Source organism: Pan troglodytes, chromosome 20 (genome assembly GCF_028858775.2).
Source record: "Pan troglodytes isolate AG18354 chromosome 20, NHGRI_mPanTro3-v2.0_pri, whole genome shotgun sequence".
Lineage (NCBI taxonomy): Eukaryota > Metazoa > Chordata > Mammalia > Primates > Hominidae > Pan > Pan troglodytes.
In genome coordinates this window covers 48,134,199-48,162,152 of record NC_072418.2, presented here as the reverse complement: position 1 = coordinate 48,162,152, position 27,954 = coordinate 48,134,199, and the positions used below count along the sequence as shown (strand labels likewise).

At 50.3% G+C, this 27,954-nt stretch overlaps 1 protein-coding gene across 3 annotated transcripts; it reads right to left on the bottom strand.

Moving 5' to 3' along the window:
* Positions 1 to 895: 895 nt before the first annotated feature.
* BLOC1S3 (biogenesis of lysosomal organelles complex 1 subunit 3) lies at positions 896 to 27,571 on the bottom strand. Of its 3 annotated transcripts, none has more exons than XR_008540933.2 (5): positions 27,482 to 27,571; positions 26,377 to 27,025; positions 18,844 to 18,954; positions 18,545 to 18,698; positions 896 to 2,242 (listed from the first exon to the last, which is right to left on the bottom strand). XR_008540933.2 is itself a non-coding variant. In XM_016936205.3 (2 exons), the coding sequence occupies exon 2, from the start codon at positions 27,014 to 27,016 to the stop codon at positions 26,414 to 26,416; it is 603 nt and encodes a 200-aa protein (XP_016791694.3). In that variant the 5' UTR covers positions 27,017 to 27,025; positions 27,482 to 27,571; the 3' UTR covers positions 24,522 to 26,413. The 3 variants fall into 3 exon arrangements, 1 of the variants encoding a protein (XP_016791694.3); XR_008540937.2 differs by having other exon boundaries at positions 18,545 to 18,670; XM_016936205.3 differs by lacking the exons at positions 896 to 2,242; positions 18,545 to 18,698; positions 18,844 to 18,954 and having other exon boundaries at positions 24,522 to 27,025.
* Between the last annotated feature and the right edge of the window lie 383 nt (positions 27,572 to 27,954).

The window sequence follows — 27,954 nt, the reverse complement described above, 5'->3', positions numbered from 1 at the left end:
GCCGCAGCTGATCTAGCCATCCCAACTGAGATGTCAGACATGTAAGACGCCATCTTGGATTTCCAGCCCAGCTGAGCCTTTGGATGACTCCAGCCCCAGCTGCCATCTGAATGCAACTAGTTGAGAAACTCCACCCAATCATTGGCTCATTTGGCAGGGTGCAGTGGCTCACACCTGTAATCCCAGCATTTTGGGAGGCTGAGGCACATGGATCACCTGAGGTCAGGGGTTCAAGACCAGCCTGGCCAACATGGTGAAACCCTCTCTACTGAAAATACAAAAAAATTAGCTGGGGCGTGGTGGTGGGTGCCTGTCATCCCAGCTACTCGGGAGGCTGAGGCAGGAGAATTGCTTGAACCCAGGAGGTGGAGGTTTGCAGTAAACCGAGATCACATCATTGCACTCCAGCCTGGACAACAAGAGCAAAACTCCATCTCAGAAAAAAAAAAAAAAGGCAAAACAAAAATCAGCCGGGTGTGGTAGCCAGCACCTGTAATCCCAGCTACTCGGGAGGCTGAGGCAGGAGAATTGCTTGAACCGGGGAGGCAGAGATTGCAGTGAACCGAGATCGCGCCACTGCACTCCAACCTGGGCGACATAGTGAGACTCCATCTCAAAAAAAAAAAAAAAAAAAAAAAGAATCGACTGGTTAAACCCACTTAACCCACTGAACCATGAGATGTCATATTTGACTGCTATTTTAAGCCAATGAGCTTTTGGGGTGGTTTGAGATTTTGGGATGGGACTGCTATTTTAAGCCAATGGGCTTTTGGGGTGAGGTGCTACCCCAAAATGCCACCCCTCCCACATCTCCTGGCAGCAGTCAGATGGCAAGGAGAGAGAATCTGTGCATTTGGGGTAGGGAGAGCTCAGTGACTGATTGAGGCTTTGCATTGGAACTCAGCGCTGTTCTATTACAGTGGAAAGCACCATGGGGCAGAAATCAGACACCACCCACGGAGGGAGCATTTAAATGATCATTAGACAGAGGGAAATCATCCATTCTAGTGGTGAGAACCTGAGTTATGGCATGCCTAGCCACTGCGGGCCAAAGTGCTCTGGGACCCTAAATCAACTTGAGGCTGGGCGCGGTGGCTCATGCCTGTAATCCCAGCACTTTGGGAAGCTTAGGCAGGCGGATCACGAGGTCAGGAGTTCGAGACCAGCCTCACCAACATGGTGAAACCCCGTCTCTACTAAAAATACAAAAATTAGCCGGGAATGGTGGCGCACGCCTGTAATCCCAGCTACTCAGGAGGCTGAGGCAGGAGAATCGCTTGAACCCAGGAGGCAGAGATTGCAGTGAGCCGAGAGCACGTCATTGCACTCCAGCCCGGACAACAGCAAGACTCCATCTCAAATAAATAAATAAATAAATAAATAAACTTGAAAGGCAGTCAGGCCACAAGGACTGCAATTTCTGGGCAAGTCCTGGTGCCTTGCTGGGCTCAGAACAAGTGGACCTGGAGGGCATGAGGCCCACTGAGACATTGGCTGAGGCAGCCAAGGGAGTGCTTGAGCTCCCAAGCCCCAAACCCCAGGCAGTATAGCTTGCAATTCCGGGAGAGACTCCTTCCTTCTGCTTGAGAAGAGGAGACGAAAAGTCAAGAGGTCTTTGTTTTGCAACTTGGATACCAGCTCAGCCATAGGAGGATAGGGCACCAGGCAGAGTCCTGAGGCCCCCATTCCAGGCCCTAACTCCTGGATGACATTTTTGGACACACCCTGGACCAGAAGGGAAGCCACTGCCTTGAAAGGAAGGACCCAGTCCTGGCAGGATTCATTACTTGCTGACTAAAGATCTCTTGGGCCTTGAATAAACATCAGTGGTTGCCAGAGAGTGCTCACCGCAGGCCTTGGGTGAGACCCAGTGCCGTGCTGATTTCAGGTGTGACCCAGCGCATTCCCAGCTGTGGTGGCCCTGGGGAAAGACTCCTGCTTGAGGAAAGGAGAGGAAAGAGTAAAGGAGACTTTGTCTTGCATCTTGGACACCAGCTTGGCCACAGTGGGGTAGAGCACCCAGCGGCTGCTGGCATCCCCAATTGAGGTCTTGGCTCTTGCACAGCATTTCTGGACCTGCCCTGGGCCAGAGGGGAGCTGTCTTCCCTGAAGGAAAAGACCCAGGCCTGGCAGCACTCACCACAAACTGACTGAAGAGGGCCTGGGCCTTGAGTGAACATCAGCAGTAGCCAGGCAGTACCCGCCATGGGCCTGGAGCAGTGGTGGCCACAGAGAGAGACTCCTGTGTGAGGAAAAGTGAGGGAAGAGTGGTGTATTAGTCTGTTTTCATGCTGCTGATAAAGACATACCTGAGACTGGGTAATTTATAAAGAAAAAGAGGCTTAATGAACTCCCAGTTCCACGTGGCTGGGGAGGCCTCACAATCATGGCAGAAGCTGAAAGGCACGTCTTTTTTTTTTTTTTTTTTTTTTTTTAGATGGAGTCTCACTCTGTCGCCCAGGCTGGAGTGCAGTGGCACAGTCTGGGCTAACTGCAAGCTCTGCCTCCCAGGTTCACGCCATTCTCCTGCCTCAGCCTCCAGAGTAGCTGGGATTACAGGCACCCGCCACCACGCCCAGCTAATTTTTTGTGTTTTTTAGTAGAGACGGGGTTTCACCATGTTAGCCAGGATGGTCTCGATCTCCTGACCTCATGATCCACCCGCCTCGGCCTCCCAAAGTGCTGGGATTACAGGCGTGAGCTGCCATGCCTGGCCAAAAGGCACGTCTTACATGGTGGCAGGCAAGACAGAATGAGAACCAAGCCAAAGGGGTTTCCCCTTATAAAGCCATCAGATCTCATGAGACTTATTCAATACCACAAGAACAGTATGGGGGAAACTGCCCCCATGACTCACTTATCTCCCACTGGGTCCCCCCCATAACATAGGGGAATTATGGGAGCTACAAATCAAGATGAGATTTGGGTGGGGACACAGCCAAACCATATCAAGTAGAAAAGACTTTTTCTTGTGGCTTGGGTGCCAGCTCAGCCACAGTAGAATAGAGCACCAGGTAGATTCCTAAGGTTTCTGTCTCCAGGCCCTGGCTCCCAGATGGCATTTCTGGACCTGCCCTGGGCCAGGAGGGAACTCACCATCCTGAAGGGAAGGACACAAGCCCGGCAGGCTTCACCACCTGCTGGCCGAAGAGCCCTTGGGCCTTGTGTGAACATTGGTGGAAGCCAGGTAGTGGTTGCCACGGGCCCTGGGTGAGACCTAGTGGTGTGTTGGCTTTGGGTCTGACCCAGTGCAGTCCCAGTGGTGGTGGCCACAAGGGTACTTGTGTCACCCCTCCAGCAGCCCCAGGCAGCTCCGTACAGAGATAGAGAGACTGCGTTTGTTTGGAGAAAGTAAGGGAAGAGAAGAAGAGTTTCTGCCTGGTAATTTAGGGAATTCTCCTGAATCTTAACCAAGACCACTGAGGCAGTACCTCTAAGATTCCTTTTTTTTTTTTTGAGACAGGGTCTTACTCTGTCGCCCAGGCTGGAATGCAGTGCTGCAATCTCCACTCAGTGCAACCTCCACCTCCCATGCGCAAGTGATTCTCCCGCCTCAGCCTCCCAAGTAGCTGGGACTACAGGCGCCCACCCCTACGCCTGGCAAATTTTTGTATTTTTTGGATAGAGACAGGGTTTCACCATGTTGGCCAGGCTGGTCTCAAACTCCCGACCTCAGATGATCCGCCTGCCTAGGCTGCCCAATGTGCTGGGATTACAGGCGTGAGCCACTGCGCCTGGCCAGCACCTCTAAGATGCTGCAAGAATCACAGCATTACTGAGCCTGGGGTGCCCCCTAATGCAGATACAGCTGCAGTGACCAAAAGTTTAGTTCACAACACTCAATTTCCTGGCAAGCCTTCCCAAAAAGGATGGGTTCAAATAAGCTCAGACTACAAAGACTACAATAAACACTGAACTCATCAATTCCCAGGCATTGACGAACATCCACAAGCATTGACACCATCCAGGAAAACATGACCTCACCAAGTGAACTAAACAAGGCTCCAGTGACCAACCCCATTGTGACAGAGCTATGTGACCTTTCAGACGGAGAATTCAAAACAGCTGTTTTGAGGAAGCTCAGTGAAATTCAAGACAACACAGAGAAGGGATTCAGAATCCTATCGGATAAATTAACCAAAGAGATTGAAATAATTTTTAAAAATTAAGCAGAAAGGGGCCGGGCATGGTGTCTCACACCTGTAATCCCAGCATTTCAGGAGGCCGAGGCAGGTGGATCATGGGGTCATGAGATCAAGACCATCCTGGCTAACACGGTGAAACCCCATCTCTACTAAAAATACAAAAAAATTAGCCGGGCATGGTGGTAGGCGCCTGTAGTCCCAGCTACTCGGAAGGCTGAGGCAGGAGGATGGCATGAACTCGGGAGGCGGAGCTTGCAGTGAGCAGAGATCGTGTCACTGCACCCCAGCCTGGGCGACAGAGCGAGACTCCGTCTCAAAAAAAAAAAAAAAAAATTAAGTAGAAAAAATTCAACTGACACACTGAAGAATGCATCAGTCTCTGAACAGTAGAATTGATCAACCTGAAGAATTGGTGAGCTCAAAGACAGGCTATTTGAAAATATGCAGTCAGGCCGGGCACAGTGGCTCATACCTGTAATCCCAGCACTTTGAAAGGCTGAAGTGGTCGGATCACCTGAGGTCAGGAGTTTGAGACCAGTTTGGCCAACATAGTGAAATCCTGTCTCTACTAAAAATAGAAAAATTAGCTGGGCATGGTGGTGCATGCCTGTAATCCCAGCTACTCAGGAGGCTGAGGCTCCAGAATTGATTGAACGCAGGAAGTGGAGGTTGTAGTGAGCCAAGATTGCACCACTGCACTCCAGCCTGGTCGACAAAGTGAGACTCTGTCTCAAAAAGAGAAGAGAGGAGAGGAGAGGAGAGGAGGAGAAGAGAAGAGGAGAGGAGAGGAGAGGAGAGGACAGGAGAGGAGAGGAGAGGAGAAGAGAAGAGAACAAAAGAGAAGAGAAAAGAGATGAGACAGGACAAGACACAGCCAGAGGAGACAAAAGAAAAAATAAAAAAGAATAAAGGCCAGGCGCAGTGGCTCACACCTGTAATCCCAGCACTTTGGGAGGCCGAGGCAAGCGGATCACGAGGTCAGGAGTTTGAGACCATCCTGGCCAACATGGTGAAACCCCATCTCTACCAAAATACAAAAAATTAGCCAGGTGTAGTGGCAGGCACCTGTAATCCCAGCTACTCGGGAGGCTGAGGCAGGGGAATTGCTTGAACCTGGGAGGCGGAGGTTGCAGTGAGCCAAGATCGTGCCACTGTGCTCCAGCCTGGTGACAGAGCAAGACTCCATCTCAAAAAAAAAAAAAAAAAAAGAATAAGGCACACCTACAAGATCTAGAAAATAGCCACAAAAAGGAAAAATCTGAGTTTTATTGGCCATAAAGAGAAAGTAGAGAGATTGGAATAGAAAGTGTATTAAGTGGGATAATAACAGAGAACTTTCCAAACCTAGAAAAAGATATCAATATTCAAATACGAGAAGGTTATAGAACACTAGGCAGATTTAACCCAAAGACTACCTTCAAGGCATTTAATAGTCAAACTCCCAAAGATCAGGGATAAAGAAAGGGTCCTAAAAGCAGCAAGAGAAAAGTAACAAATAACTTACAATGGAGGCCGTGTGCAGTGGTTCACGTCTGTAATCCCCAGCATTTAGGGAGGCTGAGGCGGGTGAATCACTTGAGGCCAGGAGTTACAGACCAGTCTGGGCAACATGGTGAAATCCCGTCTCGACTAAAAATACAAAAAAAATTAGCCAGGCATGAGGCCAGGCGCAGTGGCTCACGCCTGTAATCCCAGCTACTCAGGAGGCTGAGGCAGGAGAATCGCTTGAACCTGGGAGGTGCAAGTTGCAGTGAGCCGAGATTTCGTCACTGTACTCCAGCCTGGGTGACTGAGTGAGACTCTGTCTCAAAAACAAAAACAAAAACAAACATACAATGGAGCTCCAATACGTCTTGCAGCAGACTTCAGTGGAAACCTCACAGGCTAGGATAGAGTGGCACGACATATTGAAAGTGATGAAGTTGGCTGGGTGCGGCAGCTCATGCCTGTAATCCCAGCACTTTGGGAGGCTGAGACAGGTGGATCACCTGAGGTCAGGAGTTCAAGACCAGCCTGGTCAACATGGCGAAACCCTGTCTCTACTAAAATACAAAAAAGTTAGCTGAGCGTGGTGGCAGGTGCCTGTAATCCCAGCTACTTGGGAGGCTGAGGCAGGAGAATTGCTTGAACCTGGGAGGCGGAGGTTGCAGTGAGCCGAGCTCGCACCACTGCACTCCAGAACCTGGGCAACAAAGCAAGACTCTGAAAACGAAACAAAACAAACAAACAAAAAAACCCCTTCCCCATATGGTTCTAAGTTAGAGTTGGCCAAAGGAGAAAATTGCATGAAAACTGGAAGAAAGAAGTTTAGTACAGTATTTTTCTTGGACGGTTGCTCTATTTAGATGGGGGAAGAGACAGACGTAGATGCATTAGGGGGTTCCCATTTGCTCTCGCTCTGCCCTGCAGGGTGAGACAGATGCAAATGTTCGGGACCTTGTTTCCCCCACACTCCTGTTTATCTCTTCTTAATTTTCTGCCCTGCTAACCACCAGTGACCTCGGGCTCAACACCAGATGCAGAGGCAACAGCCTTCCATGACTCTGATAGTTGGATATGCCTGACTTCCCAGATTTTCCTGCAAACTCTGACTTGTTCCCCTGTCTAGTGCTTCAGGAGGGCTGGCTAGAGATTTTTCATGGACTCCCTAACTCTCCTTTCTAGATCTCTTTTTTTTTTTTTTGAGACGGAGTCTCGCTCAGCCACCCAGGCTGGAGTGCAGTGGTGCAATCTTGGGTCACTGCAACCACCGTCTCCCAGGTTCAAGCAATTCTCCTGTTTCAGCCTCCTGAGTAGCTGGGATTACAGGCACCAAACATCATGCCTGGCTAATTTTTGTATTTTAGTAGAGACGGGGTTCCACCATGTTGGCCAGGCTGGTCTTGAACTCCTGACCTCAGGTGATCCACCCGCCTCGGCCTCCCAAAGTGCTAGGATTACAGGGGGAGCCACCACACCCAGCCTCTAAATCTTCTTTTTTATTCTTTTTCTTCTTCTTCTTTTTTTTTTTTTTTTTTTTTTTTTTTTTTTGGTGGTGGTTGTTGTTGAGACAGAGTCTCACTCCATTGCCCAGGCTGGAGTGCAGTGGCATAATCTCAGCTCACTGCAACCTCCACCTCCCGGGTTCAAGTGATTCTCATGCCTCAGCCTCCCGGGTAGCTGGAATTACAGGCACCTGCCACCGCACCCAGCTAATTTTTGTTTACTTTGTAGAGACAGGGTTTCGCCATGTTGCCCAGGCTGGTCTTGAACTCCTGAGCTCTAGCAAATCTTCCCACCTTGGTCTCCCAAAGTGCTAGGATTACAGGTGTGAGCCACCGCACCTGGACTTCTTTTTCTTTTTTTGAGATAAGGTCTCACTGTGTCACCCAGGCTGGAGTGCAGTGGCACGATCATAGCTCACTGCAGCCATAAGGGTGTAAAGGAAAGAACACCCCTCAGCCCCCTCCACTCCCAGCATCCCACCCACCTGCTGAGGTCCCACTTGGGTCCCTGTGCCCAGGAAACCCCGTGGGCCCCTGTGGGACCATGCCCCCTGCAAGAAGCCATGGCTTCCGAGCACTTCCCCACTCAAACTCTTCTGAGTCACTGATCTCTCTCAGACACTTTCCTAAAATTGATTTCTTTTTTTTTTTTGAGACAGTCTCGCTCTGTCGCCCAGGCTGGAGTGCAGTGGCCCCATCTCGGCTCACTGCAAGCTCTGCCTCCCAGGTTCACGCCATTCTCCTGCCTCAGCCTCCCAAGTAGCTGGGACTACAGGCGCCCGCCACCATGCCTGGCTAATTTTTTGTATTTTTAGTAGAGACAGGGTTTCACCGTGTTAGCCAGGATGGTCTCGATCTCCTGACCTTGTGATCCACCCGCCTCAGCCTCCCAAAGTGCTAGGATTACAGGCGTGAGCCACCGTGCCCGGCTAAGAGTTTTTTCCTTTTCAATTCTCTCACTTACCCAAAGACCCCTGCCTCCTGCTCATCAAATTCACTCCCATTTCCCTAAATTCCCTCAGGAATATTCCCCTAGCACCTCCTCCATGGCAGGTTCAGTGCTGTGGGACACTGAGGACGACCCAGAGGGGTCAGACCTACCCTGACCTCAGACCTCCTAGCTCAGCCTCACCTGGACCATGGACACCATGTTGCATTATATTTGAGACAGAGTCTCGCTATGTCACCCAGGCTAGACTGCACTGGTGCGATCTCAGCTCACTGCAACCTCCATCTCCTGGGCTCAAGCAATTCTCGAGCTTCAGCCACCCAAGTAGCTGGGATCATAGGCATGTGCCACCATGCCTGGGCAACAGAATGAGATCCTGTCTCAAAAAAAATTAAAAATTAAAAAATAAAGTAGCACCTAACAGAATTTAAAATGTACTCACCCTTTGACCCAACAACTCCACATCTGGAAATGTGTTTCTTTCCAAGATACCCATACATGTGGGAAATGAATATATTCAAAGATATTCTTTGCCACACCATATGTAGTCACAAACAATAGGGAACACCCTGAATGATCATCAATAGGGGAATGACTAGCAGATGGCTGGGTCACCGTATAAGTAAACAGAATGGCTCAGCTGTTTTTCATTCTGATTAGAATGCTCTCCAAGACATATGACTACTTGAAAAAGGCAGGCTGGGCACGGTGGCTCACGCCCGTAATCCCACCACTTTGGCAGGCCAAGGCGGGTGGATCACCTGAAGTTGGGAGGTTGAGATCAGCCTGGCCAACATGGTGAAACCTCGTCTCTACTAAAAACACAAAAATTAGCCAAGCGTGGTGGTGCACACCTGTAGTCCCAGCTACTCGGGAGGCTGAGGCAGGAGAATCACTTGAAGCCAGGCGGCGGAGATTGCAGTGCACTGAGGTCATGCCATTGCACTCCAGCCTGGCCAACAAGAGAGAAACTCTGAGGAAGGAAGGAAGGAGGGAGGAAGGGAGAGAGGGAGGGAGGGAGGGAAGGAGGGAGGGAGGAGAACAGTAGGCTTCCATGTAAATTAAATATACATTTGTGGCTGGGCCCTGTGGTTCATGCCTATAATCCCAACACTTTGGGAGGCCGAAGTGGGCGGATCACTTGAGTGCAGGAGTTCAAGACCAGCCTGGGCAACATTCCAAAACCCCGTCTCTGGTAAAATTACAAAAAGTAACTGGGCATGGTGGTGTGAACCTGTAGTCCCAGCTACTCGGGTGGCTGAGGTGGGAGGACTGCCTGAGCCCAGGAGGTCTAGGCTACAGTTAGCCATGACCGTGCCACCGCACCTTAGGAAGGTGGCAGAGTGAGACCCTGCCTCAAAAAGAATAAAAAATTGGCCAGGCGCGGTGGCTCACACCTGTAATCCCAGCACTTTGGGAGGCAGAGGTGGGTGGATCACCTGAGGTCAGGAGTTCAAGCCCAGCCTGACCAACATGCAGAAACCCCATCTCTACTACGTGCTGGCACATGCCTGTAATCCCATCTACCGGGAGGCTGGGGCAGGAGACTCGCTTGAACTGGGAGGCGGAGATTGCGGTGAGCTGAGATCATGTCATTGCACTCCAGCCTGGGCAACAAGAGAGAAACTCCATCTCAAAAAAAAAAAAAAAAAGTATAACACACATACCAGAGTGCACAAATTTTTAGTGTGAACACAAATCTTTAATTTCCACTCCTATGAAGAAATACAATATTGACAGTGGCTCAGATGCAACCCCTCATGCAGTCATTACCCCTTGCCTCCTCCCCAGTTAACTGCTGTCCTGACCTTCAACACCCCTAGCATGGTTTTGCCTGGTTCTGACTGGAGATAAGTGGAATCATACGGTATGTGCTCTGGCTTTGTTGGTGGAACATTATGCTTGTGAGATACATTCATGTTGTGTACAGCAGAAGGTCATTCGTGTTCATTGCTATAATGTCTGTTGTATGAATGTAGCATGCTTTACTTACCCAGTCACCAATGGATTAACATTTAGATTGTGTCTAGTTTGAAGGTACAAACAATTTATCTAAGCACACTGTCTTTTGGAACACCTATGTGCTCATAATAAACAAGAGGGAAATAAATGGAACGATCGCGGGTGTATTAGTCTGTTTTTATACTGCTATAAATAAATACTTGAGAAATTGGCTGGGCGCGGTGGCTCATGCCTGTAATCCCAGCACTTTGGGAGGCTGAGGCAGGTGGATCACCTGAGGTTAGGAGTTCGAGACCAGCCTGACCAATATGGTGAAACCCCATCTCTACTAAAAATACAAAAATTAGGCAGACATGGTGGCACAGGCCTAAAATCCCAGCTACTTGGGAGGCTGAGGCAGGAGAATTGCTTGAACCTGGGAGGCAGAGGTTGCAGTGAGCTGAGATCGTGCCACTGCACTCTAGCCTGGGTGACAAAGTGAGACTCCATCTCACTAAAAAAAAAAAAAAAAAAAAAAAAAAAAGGCCAGGCGCGGTGGCTCACACCTGTAATCCCAGCACTTTGGGAGGCCAAGGAGGGCAGATCACGAGGTCAGGAGATCAAGACCATCCTGGCTAACACGGTGAAATCCCTTCTCTACTAAAAATACAAAAAAATTAGCTGGGCGTGGTGGCGGGTGCCTGTAGTCCCGGCTACTCGGGAGGCTGAGGCAGGAGAATGGCGTGAACCTGGGAGGAGGAGCTTGCAGTGAGCCGAGATCGCGCCACTGCACTCCAGCCTGGGCGACAGAGCAAGACTCCATCTCAAAAAAAAAAAAAAGACCCCATCAGCTCTCGTGAGAACTCACTCACCATCACGAAAACAGCATGGGGGAAACCACCCCTATAATCCAGTCACCTCTGACCAGGTCCCTCCCTTGACATGTGGGGATTACAATTCCAGGTGAGATTTGGGTGGGGACACACAACCAAACCGTATCAACGGGGTATGCATATTTCTAATCTTAGGAAGTACTGCTAAACAGTGTCTCCAAATTGTCCAAATTTTTATGTCCTCCTGATGGAGAGCAGGATGCTATCCCCATACCCACAATGGGGCTGAGGAATGGGGGTGCTAGCTGATACTGTCCATACCACTCACACTTACATAAGATTATCAGCCTCTCCATGAAGCTCTCCCCTGATTATTATAAATGTCCAATCAGGCTCAGACTTCTGAAATAGTTTATTTCAATTGCTCTTTCCAGTTCAATGGTGGCTTCAGTGGAGGAAGTGACCCTTACAGCTTCTTGTGTGATGCTTATATATATACATATATATATGTATATATGTGTGTGTATATATGTGTATATGTGTGTATATATGTGTATATGTGTGTATATGTGTGTATATATGTGTATATATGTATATATGTATATATGTGTGTATATATGTGTGTATATATATGTGTATATATATGTGTGCGTATATATATATATATATACAGTTTGTTTGCGTGTTGTTTCGTTTCTGTTTTTTTTTTTTCTTTTGAGATGGAGTCCTGCTCTGTTGCCCAGGCTGGAGTGCAGTGGTGCGATCTCTCCTCACTGCAAACTTTGCCTTCTGGGTTCAAGCGATTCTCCTGCCTCAGCCTCCAGAGTAGCTGGACTACAGGCGTGCGCCACCACGCCCGGCTAATTTTTGTATTTTTAGTAGAGACGGGGTTTCACTATGCTGGCCAGGCTGGTCTCAAACTCCTGACCTCAAATGATCCACCCACCTTGGCTGCCCAATCAACATATATATTTAAATAACTATGATTAATATAGTCAACATATTAAAAAATCCCAATTGACAATTTACTCAGTAAATGGAGATTTTAAAAATTCAAATTCTAGGGACTTTGGAGTTCCTAGCTAGTACCAGGGAGGGCAGTGGTAACCTTGCCTTCCAAAACTTTGGAGCTGTGCATTTGGATTGGTCTGGTGGTGCCCAAGCGATGGGTGAAGACACTTACCTTAGTTTTAGCCATCTCAGCAGAAGTGGCTTCCCCTGGTAGTATACATCAGAAGATTTAAAAAGGCAAGAAAGACACTCCCTGTTCCCCTTTTTGGAGTCAGACATTAAAAAAAAATCTTTTCCAGGTCACTGGCTGATCACAGAAAAAATGGAATAGGCCAGGCACAGTGGCTCACACATGTAATCCCAACACTTTGGGAGGTCAAGATGGGCGGATCACTTGAGGTCGGGAGTTCAAGACCAGCCTGGCCAACACAGTGAAACCCTGTCTCTACTAAAAATATAAAAATTGTCTGGGGGTAGTGGTAGGTGCCTGTAATCCCAGCTACAAGGGAGGCTGAGGCAGGAGAATTGCTTGAACCCAGGAGGCACAGGTTGCAGTGAGCTGAGATCACACCACTGCACTCCAGCCTGGGCGACAGGGCAAGACTCCATCTCAAAAAACAACAACAACAACAACAAAAAAAAAAACAGAAAAAATGGAATAGAAACTTCAGTGACTACACAGGAAAAGGAATACACATTTTGCAAAAACAGTTTTAAAAAGTCAAACGGATGGCTCTAGCCCTTGACAAGCAAAACCCAGCAATCTCCAAGGAAAGGGTGAATCCAATTTCAATAATTAACATATTATAATACTCCAAAAGTCCAATTTTCAACAAAAATATTACAAAACATACAAAGAAACGGGCAAGTATGGCTTATTTATAGTAAAAAAAAGTTCTTTTGACAGAGACCATCTCTGAGGAAGCACAGACATTGGAATTACTAGTCACAGACATCATCGACTGTCTTAAATATGCTTTATGAGCTAAAGGAAACCATAGACAAAGAATAAATGGAAATCAGGAAAATGATATACAACCAATATACAAACAACATGAGAAAATCAATAAAGAGATAGCAATTATGAGGAGGCAGGGGAAGATGGCTGAATAGAAGCCTCCAGTAATCATCTCCTTCAGAAGAACAACCAGCTGAACAACTATCCACACAAAAAAGCACTTCATAAGAACCAAAATCAGGTGAGCGAACATAGTACCTGGTTTTAACTTCATATCACTGAAAGAGCCACTGAACGGGGTAGCAAAGATAGTCTCTTTTTTTTTTTTTTTTTTTTTTGAGACGGAGTTTTGCTCTTGTTGCCCAGGCTGGAGTGCAATGGAGTGATCTCGGCTCACAGCAACCTCCGCCTCCTGGGTTCAAGTATTCTCCTGCCTCAGCCTCCTGAGTAGCTGGGATTACACGCGTGTGCCACAACACCCGGCTAATTTTGTATGTTTAGTAGACACGGGGTTTCACCATGTTGGTCAGGCTGGTCTCGAACTCCTGACCTCAGGTGATCTGCCTGCCTCAGCCTCCCAGAGTGCTGGGATTACAGGCGTGAGCCACCGAGCCTGGCTTGAAATGTCTTCCTCACACTGGAGGAGATAAGCGGGAAGAATAAAGAGGTCTTTGTTTTGCACCTTGGATATCAGCTCAGCCACCGTAGGATAGCGCACCAAGCAGGGTCCTGAGGGCCCCATTCCAGGCTCTAGCTTCAAGGTGATTTCTAGAAACATCTGGGCCAGAAAGGAAACTGCTGCCTTGAAGGAAATAGCCCAGTCCAGGCAGGATTCATTACCTGCTGACTAAAGGACCCTTGAATAATCAGCAGCAGTACCCAGGCAGTACTCCGTGTGGGCCTTGAGTGAGACTCAGAGACACACTGACTTCAGATATGACCCAGCATATTCCCTGACGTGGTGACTACGGGGAGAGGCTCCTACTGCTTGAGGAAGCGGGAGGGAAGAGTAAAGGGGCCTTTGTCTGGCAGCTTAGTTACCAGCTCGGCCACAGTGGAGTAGAGCACCAAGTTGGCTCTTGGGGGTCCCTGATTCCAGGCCTTGGCTCTTGGATGGCATTTCTGGACCTACCTTTGGCCAGAGGGGAGCCCACTGCCCTGAAGGGAGAGACCCAGGCCTAGCAGCCTTCACACAAGCTGACTGAAGAGACCTTGGTCCTTAAATGAACACCAGAAGTAGCCAAGCAGTAGCTGCCATGGTCCTGGGGCAGTGGTGGCCACAGGGAGAGGCTCCCCTGCTTGCAGAAAAAAGAGTGGGGAAGATTTTGTCTTGTGGCTTGTGTGCCAGCTCAGCCACAGTAGAACAGAGTACCAGGTAGAGTCCCTAAGGTTTCCAACTCCAGGCCCTGGCTCCCAGATGGCATCTCTGGGCGCACCTTTGATGGGGGGCTCACACCACACTGAAAGGATGAACACAAGCCTGGCTGGATTTGCCGTCTGCTCCTTACAGAGCCCTAGGGCCTTCAGTGGACATAGGTGGTACCCAGGCAGTGCTGACCACGGGCCTTGGGGGAGACCCCGTGTTGGGCTGGCTACACGTCTGACCCAGCACAGTCCCAGCACTGGTGGCCACAGCAGTGCTTGTATCACCCTTCCCCCAGCTCCAGGCAGCTCAGCACAGAGAGACTCCATTTGTTTGGGAGAAAAGGAAGAAGACAAGAATCTCTGCCTGATAATCCAGAGAATTCTTCCAGATCTTATCCAAGACCACCAAGGCAGTGTCTCTACAAGTCTCCAAGGGCCACGGCATTCCTGGGCTTGGGGTGCCCCCTAATGCAGATACAGCTGCAGTGACTAAAGACTTAGATCGCAACACACAAGTCTTTTCAATACCTGGAAAGCCTTCCCAAGAAGGATGAGTACAGACAAGCCCAGACTGTGAAGACTATAATAAATACCTAACTCTTCAGTGCCCAGAAATGTATGAACATCCTCAGGTAACAAAACCATCCAGGAAAACATGACCTCACCACAGAAACTAAATAAAGCCGGCCGGGCACAGTGGCTCATGCCTGTAATACCAGCACTTTGGGAGGCCGAGGCAGGCAGATCACCTGAGGTTGGGAGTTCAAGACCAGCCTGACCAACATGGAGAAACCCTATCTCACTAAAAATACAAAATTAGCTGGGCGTGGTGGTGCATGCCTGTAATCCCAGCTACTCGGGAGGCTGAGGCATGAGAATCGCTTCAACCAGGGAGGCAGAGGTTGTGGTGAGCCGAGATCGTGCCATTGCACTCCAGCCTGGGCAACAAGAGCAAAACTCTGTCTCAAAAAAAATTAAAAAATAAAATAAAAAATAAACTAGGCTGGGTGCGGTGGCTCACGCCTGTAATCCCAGCACTTTGGGAGGCCGAGGCGGGCGGATTGTGAGGTCAGGAGATCGAGACCATCCTGACTAACATGGTGAAACCCTGTCTCTACTAAAAAAACAAAAAATTAGCCAGGCGTGGTGGTGGGTGCCTGTGGTCCCAGCTACTCGGGAGGCTGAGGCAGGAGAATGGCGTGAACCTGGGAGGCAGAGCTTGCAGTGAGCCGAGATTGCGCCACTGCACTCCAGCCTGGGCGACAGAGCAAGACTCTCTCTCAAAAAATAAAATAAAATAAAATAAAATAAAATAAAATAAAATAAAATAAAAGCATCAGTGACCAATCAGAGAGAGACAGAGATACATGACCTTTCAGACAGATAATTGATTAGCTGTTCTGGGGTTGGGTGCAGTGGCTGGCGCCTGTAATCCCAGCATTTTGGGAGGCTGAGGTGGGCAGATCACTTGAGCTCAAGAGTTCGAGACCAGCCTGGGCAACATGGCAAAACCCCGTTTCTACAAAAAAATACAAAAATTGGCCAGGCATGGTAGTGTGCACCTGTGGTCCCAGCTACTCAGGAGGCTAAGGTGAGAGGATGGTTAGAGCGCAGGAGGTGGAGGTTGCAGTAAGCCAAGACTGTGGCACTGCACTCCAGCCTGGGTGATAGAGCCAGATCTTGTCTCAACAAGAAACAAACAAAAACTATATATATGGGTGGGGGAGAGAGAGAGAGAGAGAGAAGGAGGGGTCTGTTTTGAGGAAACTCAACAAAATTCAAGATAACACAGAGAAGAAATTCAGAATTCTATCAGATAAATTAAACAAAGAGATTGAAATAATTAAAAGAATCAGGCAGAAGTTCTGGAGTTGAAAAATTCAATTGACAAACTGAAGAATGCATCAGAGTCTCTCACCAGCAGAATTAATCAAGCAGAAGAAAAAATTAGTGGCTGCGCATGGTGACTGATGCCTGTAATCCCAGTACTTTGGGAGGCCAAGGCAGGAGGGTCACTGGAGCCTAGGAGTTTGAGACGAGGCCAGGTTACATAGCAAGATCCCCTTCTCTATCTTAGAAAAAGAAAAAAAAAGAAATAATTAGTGAACTTGAAGAAAGGCTATTTGAAAATACACAGAGGAGACAAAAGATAAAAGAATAACGCATACCTACAAAATCTAGAAAATAGCCTCAAAAGGACAAATCTAAGAATTACTGGACTTAAAGAGGAGGTAGAGAGAGACAGAGGTAGAAGGTTTATCTAAAGGAATAATAACACAGAACTTCCCAAATCTAGAGAAGGATATCGGTATTCAAATGTAAGAAGGTTATAGAACACCAAGCAGATTTAACCCAAAGAAGACTACCTGCCGGGCGCGGTGGCTCATGCCTGTAATCCCAGCACTTTGGGAGGCCCAGGCGGGCGGATCACCTGAGATCGGGAGTTTGAGACCAGCCTGGCCAACGTGGAGAAACCCCATCTCTACTAAAAAATACCAAAAAAAAAAAAAAAAAAAAAGCCAGGCATGGTGGCACATGTCTATAATCTCAGCTATTCGGGAGGCTTAGGCAGGAGAATCACTTGAACCCGGGAGGTAGAGGTTGTGGTGAGCTGAGATCGCACCATTACACTCCAGCCTGGGCAACAAGAGCGAAACTCCGTCTCAAAAAAAGAAAAAAAAAAAAAAAAGAAGACTACCTCAAGTCCTTTAATAATCAAACTCCCAAAGGTCAAGGATAAAGAAAGAATCTTAAAAGCAGCAAGAGAGAAGTAACAAATAACATTCAATGGCGCTCTGGCTGGGTGCAGTGGCACATACTTGTAATCCCAGCACTTTGGGAGGCCAAGGTGTGTGGATCACTTGAGGTCAGGAGTTTGAGACAAGGCTGGCCAACATGGTGAAACCTTATCTCTGTTAAAAATATAAAAATTAGCCAGTGGGGTTGGGGAGGTGGCAGAGGAGGGGATGGATGGTTAATGGGTACAAAAATAATAATTAGAAAGAACAGCCGGGCACAGTGACTCATGCCTGTAATCCCAGCACTTTGGGAGCCCAAGGCGGGAGGATCACCTGAGGTCAGGAGTTTGAGACTAGCCAGGCCACCATGGTGAAACCCCATCTCTACTACAAATACAAAAATTAGCTGGGCAGAGGCAGAGGTTGCAGTGAGCAGAGATCACGCCACTGAACCCCAGCCTGGGCAACAGAGCAAGACTCTGCCTCAAAATAGTAATAATAATAATAGGCTGGGAGTGTTGGCTCATGCCTGTAATCCCAGCACCTTGGGAGGCCAAGGTGGGTGGATCACCTGAGGTCAGGAGTTCGAGACCAGTCTGACCAACGTGGTGAAACCCCGTCTCTACTAAATACAAAAATTTAGCCAGGCATGGTGGCGCGTGCCTGTAATCCCAGCTACTTGGGAGGCTGAGGCAGGAGAATTGCTTGAACAAGGGAGTCACAGGTTGCAATGAGCCAAGAATGCACCATTGCACTCCAGCCTGGGCAACAAGAGTGAAACTCTGTCTCAAAAAATAATAATAATAATAATTAGAAAGAATGAATAAGATCTACTATTTGACAGCACATCAGGGTGACTAGTTGTACATTTTAAAGTAACTAAAAGAAGCCGGGCGCCGTGGCTCACACCTGTAATCCCAGCACTTTGGGAGGCTGAGATGGGGGACTGCTTGAGGCCAAGAGTTCTGTACAAGCCTGGTCAACATGGCAGAGACTATCTCTATTAAAAAGAAAAAAAATAATGAAAAGGGTGTAATTGACCAGTTGCGGTGGCTCATGCCTATAATCCCAGCACTCTGGGAGGCTGAGGCAGGCAGATCACCTGAGGTTGGGAGTTCGAGACCAGCCTGGCCAACATGGTGAAACCTTGACTCTACTAAAAATACAAAAATTAGTCGGACATAGTGGCACACACTTGTAATCCCAGCTACTCGGGAGGCCGAGGCAGGAGAATTGCTTGAACCCAGGAGGCAGAGGTTGCAGTGAGCTGAGATCGCGCTGCTGCACTCCAGCCTGGGCGACAGAGTGAGGCTCTGTCTCAAAAAAAAAAAAAAAGTGTAATTGGATTGTAACATAGAGTAAGTGCTTGAGGGAGTGGATACCCCATTTTCTATGTTGTAATCATTACATATTGCATGCCTGTATCAAAACATCTCATAATATACCCCATAAATATATACATCTACTATGTACCCACAAAAAATTAAAAAATTAAAATAAAGTGCACGGGAGGGTATGCATAGGTTATGTGCACATACTAGGCCATTTTGTATTAGGGTCTGGGGCATCAGTGGGGGTCCTGGAAGGAATCCCCCACAGGTACCCAAGTGAGGACTTTACCTTTGTATATTACGCGAGTTTTCCAACAGAGGGCAGTAAAGAGTTGGAGGAAGAGGTGCCAGGTGGGCTAGGACTCTGTTTCACTCTGGCGACATTCTCACAGTCGAGCGGCTTCCTCAAGCGTCCCTGCGCATACAGCATGCCACATTGTTCACTGGGCGAGAGGGAACAGGCTGTGTCACCCCAACAGTCCCAAGGAGACCAGATGGGGCCAGGTGAAGGGCGATCACAAAGGGCCCTGGGTCAGTGTGCGATGCCTGCAGCTTGGCGGGGCTCCCCAAGCAGGTGTGGGGACATACCCAGCATCTCAATCTCTAGGCCCTGCAGCTCTGCCTTAATGGCCCCAAAGATCTCCAAGCCTCCAGCGAAGTTGGCCACAATGACTCCTGTGGTCCTGCTGTGAAGCCGCTCTGGAAAGAGAGGTGTTGGGGAGTCAGGCCCTTAACCGAGGTCACCCCCAATCGTGTCCCCTCCCTAGCCCCTGGCCCTGTCCCTCCCATGGCCCCAGCCCCCATCCCTGTCCCAGTTCCATTCTAGATTCTGCTCTTGGCTGGACATCAGCTCCAGCCCCTGACCCTGACCCTGACCCCTGCCCCAGTCCCTATCCTGGAATTCTCCCAGCCTGGTCCTCCTGGCCTCCACCCATCTCCTTTGCCTCCTGCTCCAACTAGCTCAGGTTTCTACTGATGAGGATGATGTTCAGACCTCTCCAGTGGAGCTGCAGGGGATTCATTCATTAAGTCAACAAATAGTGACTGCCTGCTGACTGCCTGTTATACAATGTTGCTATAGGCACTGCCCATACAGAGCTGAGTGCGAGAGAGAAAAACAAAATTGCAAAGGCTCTGTCTGGCAGCTTAGAGGACAGCCCAGAGTCCAGTATTACTCGGTGAAGTGGCCAGTTGTCTAAGAGCTCAGCGAGATGGACCCAGGACCAGATCATAGGGCCTCCAATGTCCCAGTAAAGACTGTGGTGTTGAGGCTGGGTGTGGTGGCTCATGCCTGTAACCCTAGCACTTTTTTGTTGTTGTTGTTGTTGTTGAGACGGAGTCTCACTCTATCGCCCAGGCCGGAGTGCAGTTGCATGATCTCTGCTCACTGCAACCTCCACATCCCAGGTTCAAGTGATCATTCTGCCTCAGCCTCCTGAGTAGCTGGGATTACAGGTGCGTGCCACCACACTGGACTAATTTTTGTATTTTTAGTAGAGACAGGGTTTCACCATGTTGGCCAGGCTGGTTTCAAACTACTGACCTCAGGTGATCTGCCCGCCTCAGCCTCCCAAAGTACTGGGATTACAGGCTGGGCATGGTGGCTCACTTTAGGAGGCCGAGGTAGGAGGATTGCTTGAGCCCAGGAGTTCAAGACCAGCCTGAGCAACGTAGTGAGATCCCATCTCTAAAATAATAATAATAATAATATACGATTTGGCTTTTATTCTCAGTGACAACAGAAGTCCAATAATTCAAGTGTTTGCCACTTCCTTCATTCATATCTTCATTCAAAATGTGTTTACTGTGCACCTGCTCTTTGCTAGTGGTGCTGGGGACACAGAGTGACCAGGACAGACCCAGTCTCACCCCCTCCCATGCACCCTCCACTCAGTAGCCAGAGGTTTCTTTTTTTTAATTTTGAGACAGAGTCTTGCTGTGTTGCCCAGGCTGGAGTGCAGTGGCGCAATCTTGGCTCACTGCAATGTCTGCCTCCCAGGTTTAAGTGATTCTCCCGCCTCAGCCTCCTGAGTAGCTGGAATTACAGGTGCACACCACCACGCCCAGAATGATTTTTGTATTTTCAGTAGAGACGGGGGTTTCACCATGTTGGCCAGGCTGGTCTCGAACTTCTGACCTCAGGTGATCCATCTGCCTTGGCCTCCAAAGGCCTGGGGTTACAGGCATGAGCCACCGCACCTGACCCATCTAGGTATCTCTTGCTAAAGCACAAACTTGTCCCTGCCTCTCTCCTGCTTGGAACTTGCCTTGGCTCCCCAGGGCCCTTGGGACAAAGCCCTGCTCCTCATTCTGGCCCTGTGTGGCCTGGCTCTTGACTGAGTCTTCAGCTCTCCCTCCTGCCAAAGGCCCCTCTATAGCAGTCCATGCACAACAGACAATTCATCTCGCCCAAACAAGCACCCCCAGGATTTTCCTGCCTCTGGTTCTTTGCACATGCTATTCTTTCTGCCTTGAATGCCTTTCCCCTTGAAATGTGGTTAGCAAATATTTGTGGAGTGGGTGTTATTAGCATGTTGGTGCATGTCTGACCCTCTCATCCTGCACATCTGAGGGTGATGTGTTATGTGGGACCGAGTGCCCATCATCTTTGGAGGGAGGCTGTGCCCGAACGTCTCAACAGCTCCATGCATCTGAGAGGCTGATGCCGTGTGATGGTGTGAAGGCCATTCATTCATTCAACAAACAATTTGCCCAGTATCTACTCTGTGGTTTCCCTGGGTTAGCTGGCCCTGGCCAAGACAGCCTCAGCCCCGTCCTCATGGGGCCAACAGTCCAGTGGGGGTGACAGACCAGTTCCCAGGCAGTGATGACCAGAGTGGTCATCACTACCCAGTGACTTGCAACTAGCCACAAATAGTCTCTCTTACCCCAGTGTTGCCCTTCCCCTTGGGGGCTATCTCCTCCTCCCTTCTTACCTGCTGCAGGACAATGGTCTGGCTTTTCTCCCACCTTTCCCCTGCATCACGACTTCTCCCTCTTCTGAAATACTCCCAGCAGCATACAAACATGCCATGACCCCTCCTATCTTCCCCATCTAGGTACTTCCCCAGTCGGTCCCTCCTTCCCTCCCTCCCTCCCTTCGTTCCTTTTTTTTTTTTTTTTTTTTGAGACAGAGTCTCGCTCTTTCACCCAGGCCAGACTGCAGTGGCGCTATCTTGGCTCACCGCACGCTCCACCTCCCGGGTTCACGCCATTCTCCTGCCTCCGCCTCCCGAGTAGCTTGGACCACAAGCGCCCGCCACCGTGCCCAGCTAATTTTTTGTATTTTTAGTACAGATGGGGTTTCACCGTGTTAGCCAGGATGGTCTTGATCTCCTGACCTCGTGATCCACCCACCTCGGCCTCCCAAAGTGCTGGGATTACAGGCGTGAGCCACCGCACCCGGCCCCTTTTTTATTTTGAGACAAGGTCTCACTCTGTTGCCCAGGCTCGAGTGCAATGGCACAATCATGGCTCACTGCAGCCTCGACCTCCTGGGCTCAAGCGATTCTTCCATCTCAGCCTCACGAGTAGCTGGGACCACAGGCACACACCACCACGCTCAGCTAGTTTTTGTATTTTTTGTAGAGATGGGGTCTCGCTATATTGCCCAGGCTGGTCTCAAACTCCTGGGCTCAATCAGTGCTTTCACCTTGGCTTCCCAAATTGCTGGGATTACAGGTGTAAGCCACCATGCACTGCCACTTCCCCATTTCTTACCATCCCACCCCTTCACTCAACATTGCAAAGAGGATGGTCTCTGGCTCTCCTTCCACACCCTCTTGTACCCTCTCCAATCAGATTCCCATCCCTGCCATGCCAAGGTGGGAAGATCCATTGAGGCCAGGAGTTCAAGACCAGCCTGTGCAAAATAGTGAGACCCCACCGAAAGGAAGGAAGGAAGGAAGGAAGGAAGGAAGGAAGGAAGGAAGGAAGGAAGGAAGGAAGGGAGGGAAAAAGAAAGGGGCTGAAAGCCAGGCCTGGCTAGTGAGCTGGAGTTTAAGGAGTGAGGGAAGCTGTGTGCTCCAGGGCTGGAAGTCCACCATGAGACCACTAAGCTGCCACTCTCCCAGGCAGCTCAGCTCCTCAGGGACTCTCGCTAAACTCATTGAAAAGGGAAGTCCTGACCAGGCGTGGTGGCTCACACCTGTAATCCCAGCACTTTGGGAGGCAGAGGCAGGCAGATCACAAGGTCAGGAGTTTGAGACCAGCCTGGCCAATATGGTGAAACCTCATCTCTACTAAAAAGAAAAAAAAAAATAGAAAAACTAGCTGGGCATGGTGGCACGTGCCTATAATCCCAGCTACTCAGGAGGCTGAGGCAGGAGAATCGCTTAAACCTGGGAGGTGGAGGTTGCAGTGAGCTGAGATCTCGCCACTGCACTCCAGCCTGGACGACAGAGTGAGACTCCATATCAAAAAAAAAAAAAAAAGAAAAAAAGAAAAGAAAAGAAAAAGAAAAGGGAAGTTCTGGGAGATCATCCTCTTTGAATTGTGATCCACTCGCCCTAGGTGTGGAAGGGGAGCTGGAGGCAGTGCTCAGGAGGGAGGAGATGCTGGTTGATCCGCACCTACTTTTTTTTTTTTTTGAGACAGAGTCTTGCTCTGTCCCCTGGGCTGGAGTGCAGTGGCGCAATCTTGGCTCACTGCAACTGCTGCCTCCCGGGTTCAAGCGATTCTCCTGCCTCAGCCTCCCGAGTAGCTGGGATTACAGGCATGTGCCACCATGCCTAATTTTTATATTTTCAGTAGAGACAGGGTTTCACCACGTTGGCCAGGCTGGTCTCGAACTCCTGACTTCAGGTGATCTGCCCGCCTCGACCTCCCAAAGTGCTGGAATTACAGGCGTGAGCCACTGCACACAGCCAATAATACAATTTTTTTTTAAAGTTCACCTTTATCTGGCCCCTTCTGGTACTGCACTCAGCACCCCCCTGCCCCACAACCACCCCACACTTCTCCACTCTAGGTGGAGAGCAGAAATCATCTTCTTCTGTTAAACAGGTTATGGTCCCTTTCCCTTCTGCCTCAGGGCCGTTGCATATGCTGTTCTGCCTGTCTGCAACTCTTCACCCTACTCCCATTTCACCTACTTCCACCTTCCGGGCTCAGCTCCAGCACCACTCATCACTTCCTCTCTCCTGCCCAGATTAGGTCAGGTGGATCCCGCTCCACCTTCGTAAAGCTCCTTTACTTCTTCATTGCTCTAATCATGGTGCCAAGAAAATTGTATCTAAATTATAAATTATGGCTGGGTGCAGTGGCTCATGCCTGTAATCCTAGCCCTTTGGGAGGTCAAGACAGGAGAATCCCTTGAGCTCAGAAGTTCAAGACCAACCTGGGCAACATTGTGAGAGCTCGTCTCTATTTTATTTTTTAAAATTAATTATTTTTTATTTATTTTTGAGATGGAGTCTCACTCTCACCCAGGATGGAGTGCAGTGGCATGATCTCGGCTCACTGTAACCTCCACCTCCTGGGCTCAAGCGATTCTCCTGCCTCAGCCTCCCGAGTAGCTGGGATTACAGGCATGTGCCACCACGCCTGGCTAATGTATTTTTAGTGGAGATAGAGTTTCACCATGTTGGCCAGGCTGGTCTAGAACTCCTGACCTCAGGTGATCTGCCTACCTCGATCTCCCAAAGTGCTGGGATTAAAGACATGCGTAACCGCGCCTGGCCTATTTATTTTTGAGACAGAGTCCTGCTCTGTCGCTCGGGCTGGAGTGCAGTGGCACGATCTTGGGTCACTTCAACCTCTGCCTCCAGGGTTCAAGCGATTCTCATGCCCCAGCTCCCTGAGTAGCTGGGATTACTAGCACGTGCCTCGGCCTCCCAAAGTGCTAGGATTACAGGCGTGATACATCGCCCAAAATTTTTGTATTTTTAATAACTACAGGGTTTCACCATGTTGGCCAGGCTATCATCTCTATTTTTAAAAATTAAACTATAAATTATGATTACTAGAACTATCTGTGAGAACATCTTATTACTGTTTCTCCCACTGGACTGCGACCTCTGTGAGGGCAGGGACTGGGTGCTATACCCCTAGCCCCAGCACAGGTCAGGTACCCAAAACGTGTGTGTTGAATTAATAAAATACGAGTAAATACAGAATGAGGGCAAAAATCTAGGGCCCCTGATTTCCCAACTACAGCTTCACCTTCCATAAGCCAGGCATGGAGGTCTCGGGACCCCCATTCTCAGAGAAATCAACCAACTCACCCTTAGCTTAGATAGGGAAACAAAAGGAACTAACCATAAGGGTAAATGCTTAAGAGTTTTAATCAGTCCGCCATAAAAAGCTCCTCCCCATTCTCCATCTTGGGGGCTCAGATCTTGGCTTCGGGTTGAGATAAGGGACAGGGATATCAGGCTGGGAGAGGAGAGTAAATATGAATGCGGCTGAGGGACCAGAGCTGGGATCGGAAGAAAACACAGGTGAAAAGGAGCAGAAAGAGACTGCTAACCCCAGTCCCTGAGCCAAGTCAGAAATCTAAGTCCTTTTATAGCATCCAGGAGCCAAATGTAGTGAAATCCACACATCATATCGTTCTTATCTACAAAGTGCTGTCATCTGGCACCAAAAGCACCAGGACTGGGCTGAATTGGGCCCGAAGTGCCTGAAGGGTGTCACTTTAGGTCTGGAGAGTCAAGAGGAGATGCCACCTTGGCCTACAGAGTTAAGAGCGAGCATCATCTTGGCCTGGAGGGGTGTGCAGGAAATGCCACCTTGGTCCAGGGAGTTGGGAGGAAGATCCCCTGCCTTGGGTTAAGAGGGGCCATCATTTTGGGCCTGCAGAAGGAAGGAAACCATGGGGAGTCCCCAGACCCCAGGATCAGGGAGGTGTAAGTAGGATGGAGACAGTAAAAGAAAGCAAAACCTATCCCACGACACTGCTGGACTTGGGAAACAGAAATCAGGCCGAGAGGGCGGGGCTAAGCTCAAAGGGGAGGAGGCAGGAGGCAGATGGGAGAACAAAAAGTGGAACCAGCACACGGAACCAGGGCCAAGCTTGGGCAGCAGAACAAGGACCCAGCTGGCTAGGCGCAGTGGCCCACGCCTGTAATCCCAGCATTTTAGGAGGTGAGGCGGGTGGATCACCTGAGGCCAGGAGTTCGAGACCAGCCTGGCCAACAAGGTGAAACCTCATCTCTACTAAAAATATAAAAATTAGCCAGGCGTGGTGGTGCATGCCTGTAATCCTAGCTACTCGGGAGGCTGAGGCAGGAGAATCGCTTGAACTCGGGAGGTGGAGGTGGCAGTGAGCCGAGATCACGCCACTGTACTCCAGCCTGGGAGACAGTGAGACCCTGTCTCTAAAAACAAAACAAGGACCCAGCCTAGGGTGAAGGCAGTTCTGGAAGTGGAGCTAGGATGGGAGGCGTAGCCAACTGAGTGAAGGAAGATGGCAGGGAAGCTGTGCCACATCCTGGGTTCTTGTGGGAAGAACGGGAACAAGCTCCCCACCATAAGCAGAAACCAAACTCAGAAAGGCAGAGCAGAGCCCAGTGTGTGGTGGCTCACACCTGTAACCCCAGCACTTTGGGACGCCACAGTGGGAGGATTGCTTGAGCCCGGGAGTTTGAGACAAGCCTGGGCAACATAGTGAGACCTTCTCCCCTCTTCAAACCGACAGAAAAAAATTAACCGGGCAACTGGACGTGGTGGTGCAGGTCTGCAGTCCCAGCTACTCTTGAAGGCTGAGCTGGGAGGATCACTTGAGCCCAGGAGGTCGAGGTTGCAGTGAGCAGTAATCCTGCCACTGCACTCTAGCCTGGGTGACAGATAAACACCCTGTCTCAAAAAAAAAAAAAAAAAAAAAAAAATGGTGAGCCCCCAGGGTGGAAACAGATTAAGGAGCAACTATGTATCAAAGGCTGGAGCCAAGCCCCAGGGGAAGGCTCAGAACCAGGCGGCAGGGTTAGGATCGGGGGAGGAACCAGATCTAAGGGTAGTGGGGCCCTGGTCTCCACAGTAGGGGTTGAACTATATCCAATATAAAGCATTATCCAAGGGGACCGGATTAGCCCCCATGGGTGACACCAAGATGGGAGCAGGGGTGGGGGGTGATAAGAGACACAGGAGACAGAGTCAGGTCCCAGAGGCAGCAAGGCCTACCCCCAAATTGCAGTCAGGTTGGGAAGTAGAATCATGGCTAGGCCCGCGGCCCCGGGTCTTGCTCAGGCTCGGTCCCTGGCACGCCGCGGATGTCCGGCAGCAGGCGGCAGCCAGCCACGATGTCCAGACGCTCGGCCAGCGCACAAAGGTCCCCGCGCGCCAGGCGCACGCTGTGGGCCGCCGCCAGCCCCGCCGCCTGGGCTGCCGCCAGCCTACTAGCCAGGGCGGCCACGTCGCGGCCTGCACGGCGGTAGACACCGCTCACGGCGGCCGCCACGTCGTGGTCCAGCCGCGCCTGGCTCTCCGCCAGCCGAAGTTGCAGGAGCGAGCGCGCGGGGGCGGGCGCCGGGGCCTCCTCCGTGCCCCAGGCCTCCTCCGCCGATTCCCGCTGCACCACGAGTGGAGGCAGGTCCCTCGGCGCGGCCGTCGGTTCCGGCTCCGGCTCCGAGTCGGTCTCCGCGGCTTCCCCAGCCACCCGCAGCCCTGTGGGGCGGCCGCGCGTCGGGCCCGAAGGACCCAGGTACAGCTCCTCCTCCTCCGACGAGGACGCAGAGCGCTCGGAATCCGTCTCGGTCGCCTCCCCCGGCACCACCGTCTCCGGCCTCCGCAGGGGCCTCCGCCGACGACCCTGGGACGCCATGGCACCGAGCTAGGGGAGAAGAGCGAAGGGACTGCACGTGAGACCGGCGCCGCGGTGGGTAAAAGGCGCAGGTCCTGGATTCCCAGCCCCTTCGCTGATTCTCTTAACGACTTGGTGTCAGCTGCTCCCCGTCTGGGCCTCAGTTTCCTCTTCTGTAAACTGGGTGATGATGGGGGTTACTGGACCCCAGGCTCTTCAGCGTACAGATGGGGAAACTGAAGACCAGCTCGAACAAGGATCTGGGGCCCGAGTTCCCGGAGTCCCAAGCCGAGCTCTTTACGAATTTGCCTCCTAGTAGAGGCCACACCCTCCACCTGGTCCACCATGCCAATCTCAGACCCGGAAGCACACGGGCCCGTGAGGTGCTCGGGACCAGCGCCAGAGTCGCAGAAAGGATGACAGTCCGACTGGACTCTGCTGGGGGCACTCATGGGATGGGAGAAGCGCTAACGCCAAAGACCGTACCCGGCAGCTGACGCTCGGAGCTTGCAAGATCCGCTTCCTAGCCCGAGTGCTGCGTTCTCACCGTGGCAGCTGAAGGGCTGCGATTTCAACCAATAGGGGAGCGGATTGGGCGGGCATTAGCGGCCAAGTCACGTGGATTCGCCCGGCTACCAATCAGGAAGCAAGTTCTCAGCATCAGCTTTGAGTGAGCGTGTAGAAGAGTCACATGAATGGAGGAACCGCCAATAGAGAAGCAGCTGGGCCGGCTCTTCCAGGTTGTGCGACGAGGAAAGTCTGGAGTGGACAAATAGGGATTTTAAAAGCCGAGTATGTCACGTGTAACCAGTAATTTGGCCAATAGGAATGCTCGAGAACCCGGAAATAGGGAAGGGACGGCAGTAAGTGCAGAAGATGTTGCCACCTGTGGCCAGAGAAGGCGTAGGCCCGCCCCCTAGTGTCCCAGGCTCACGCGCACACTGCTTGAGTCCGGGCGG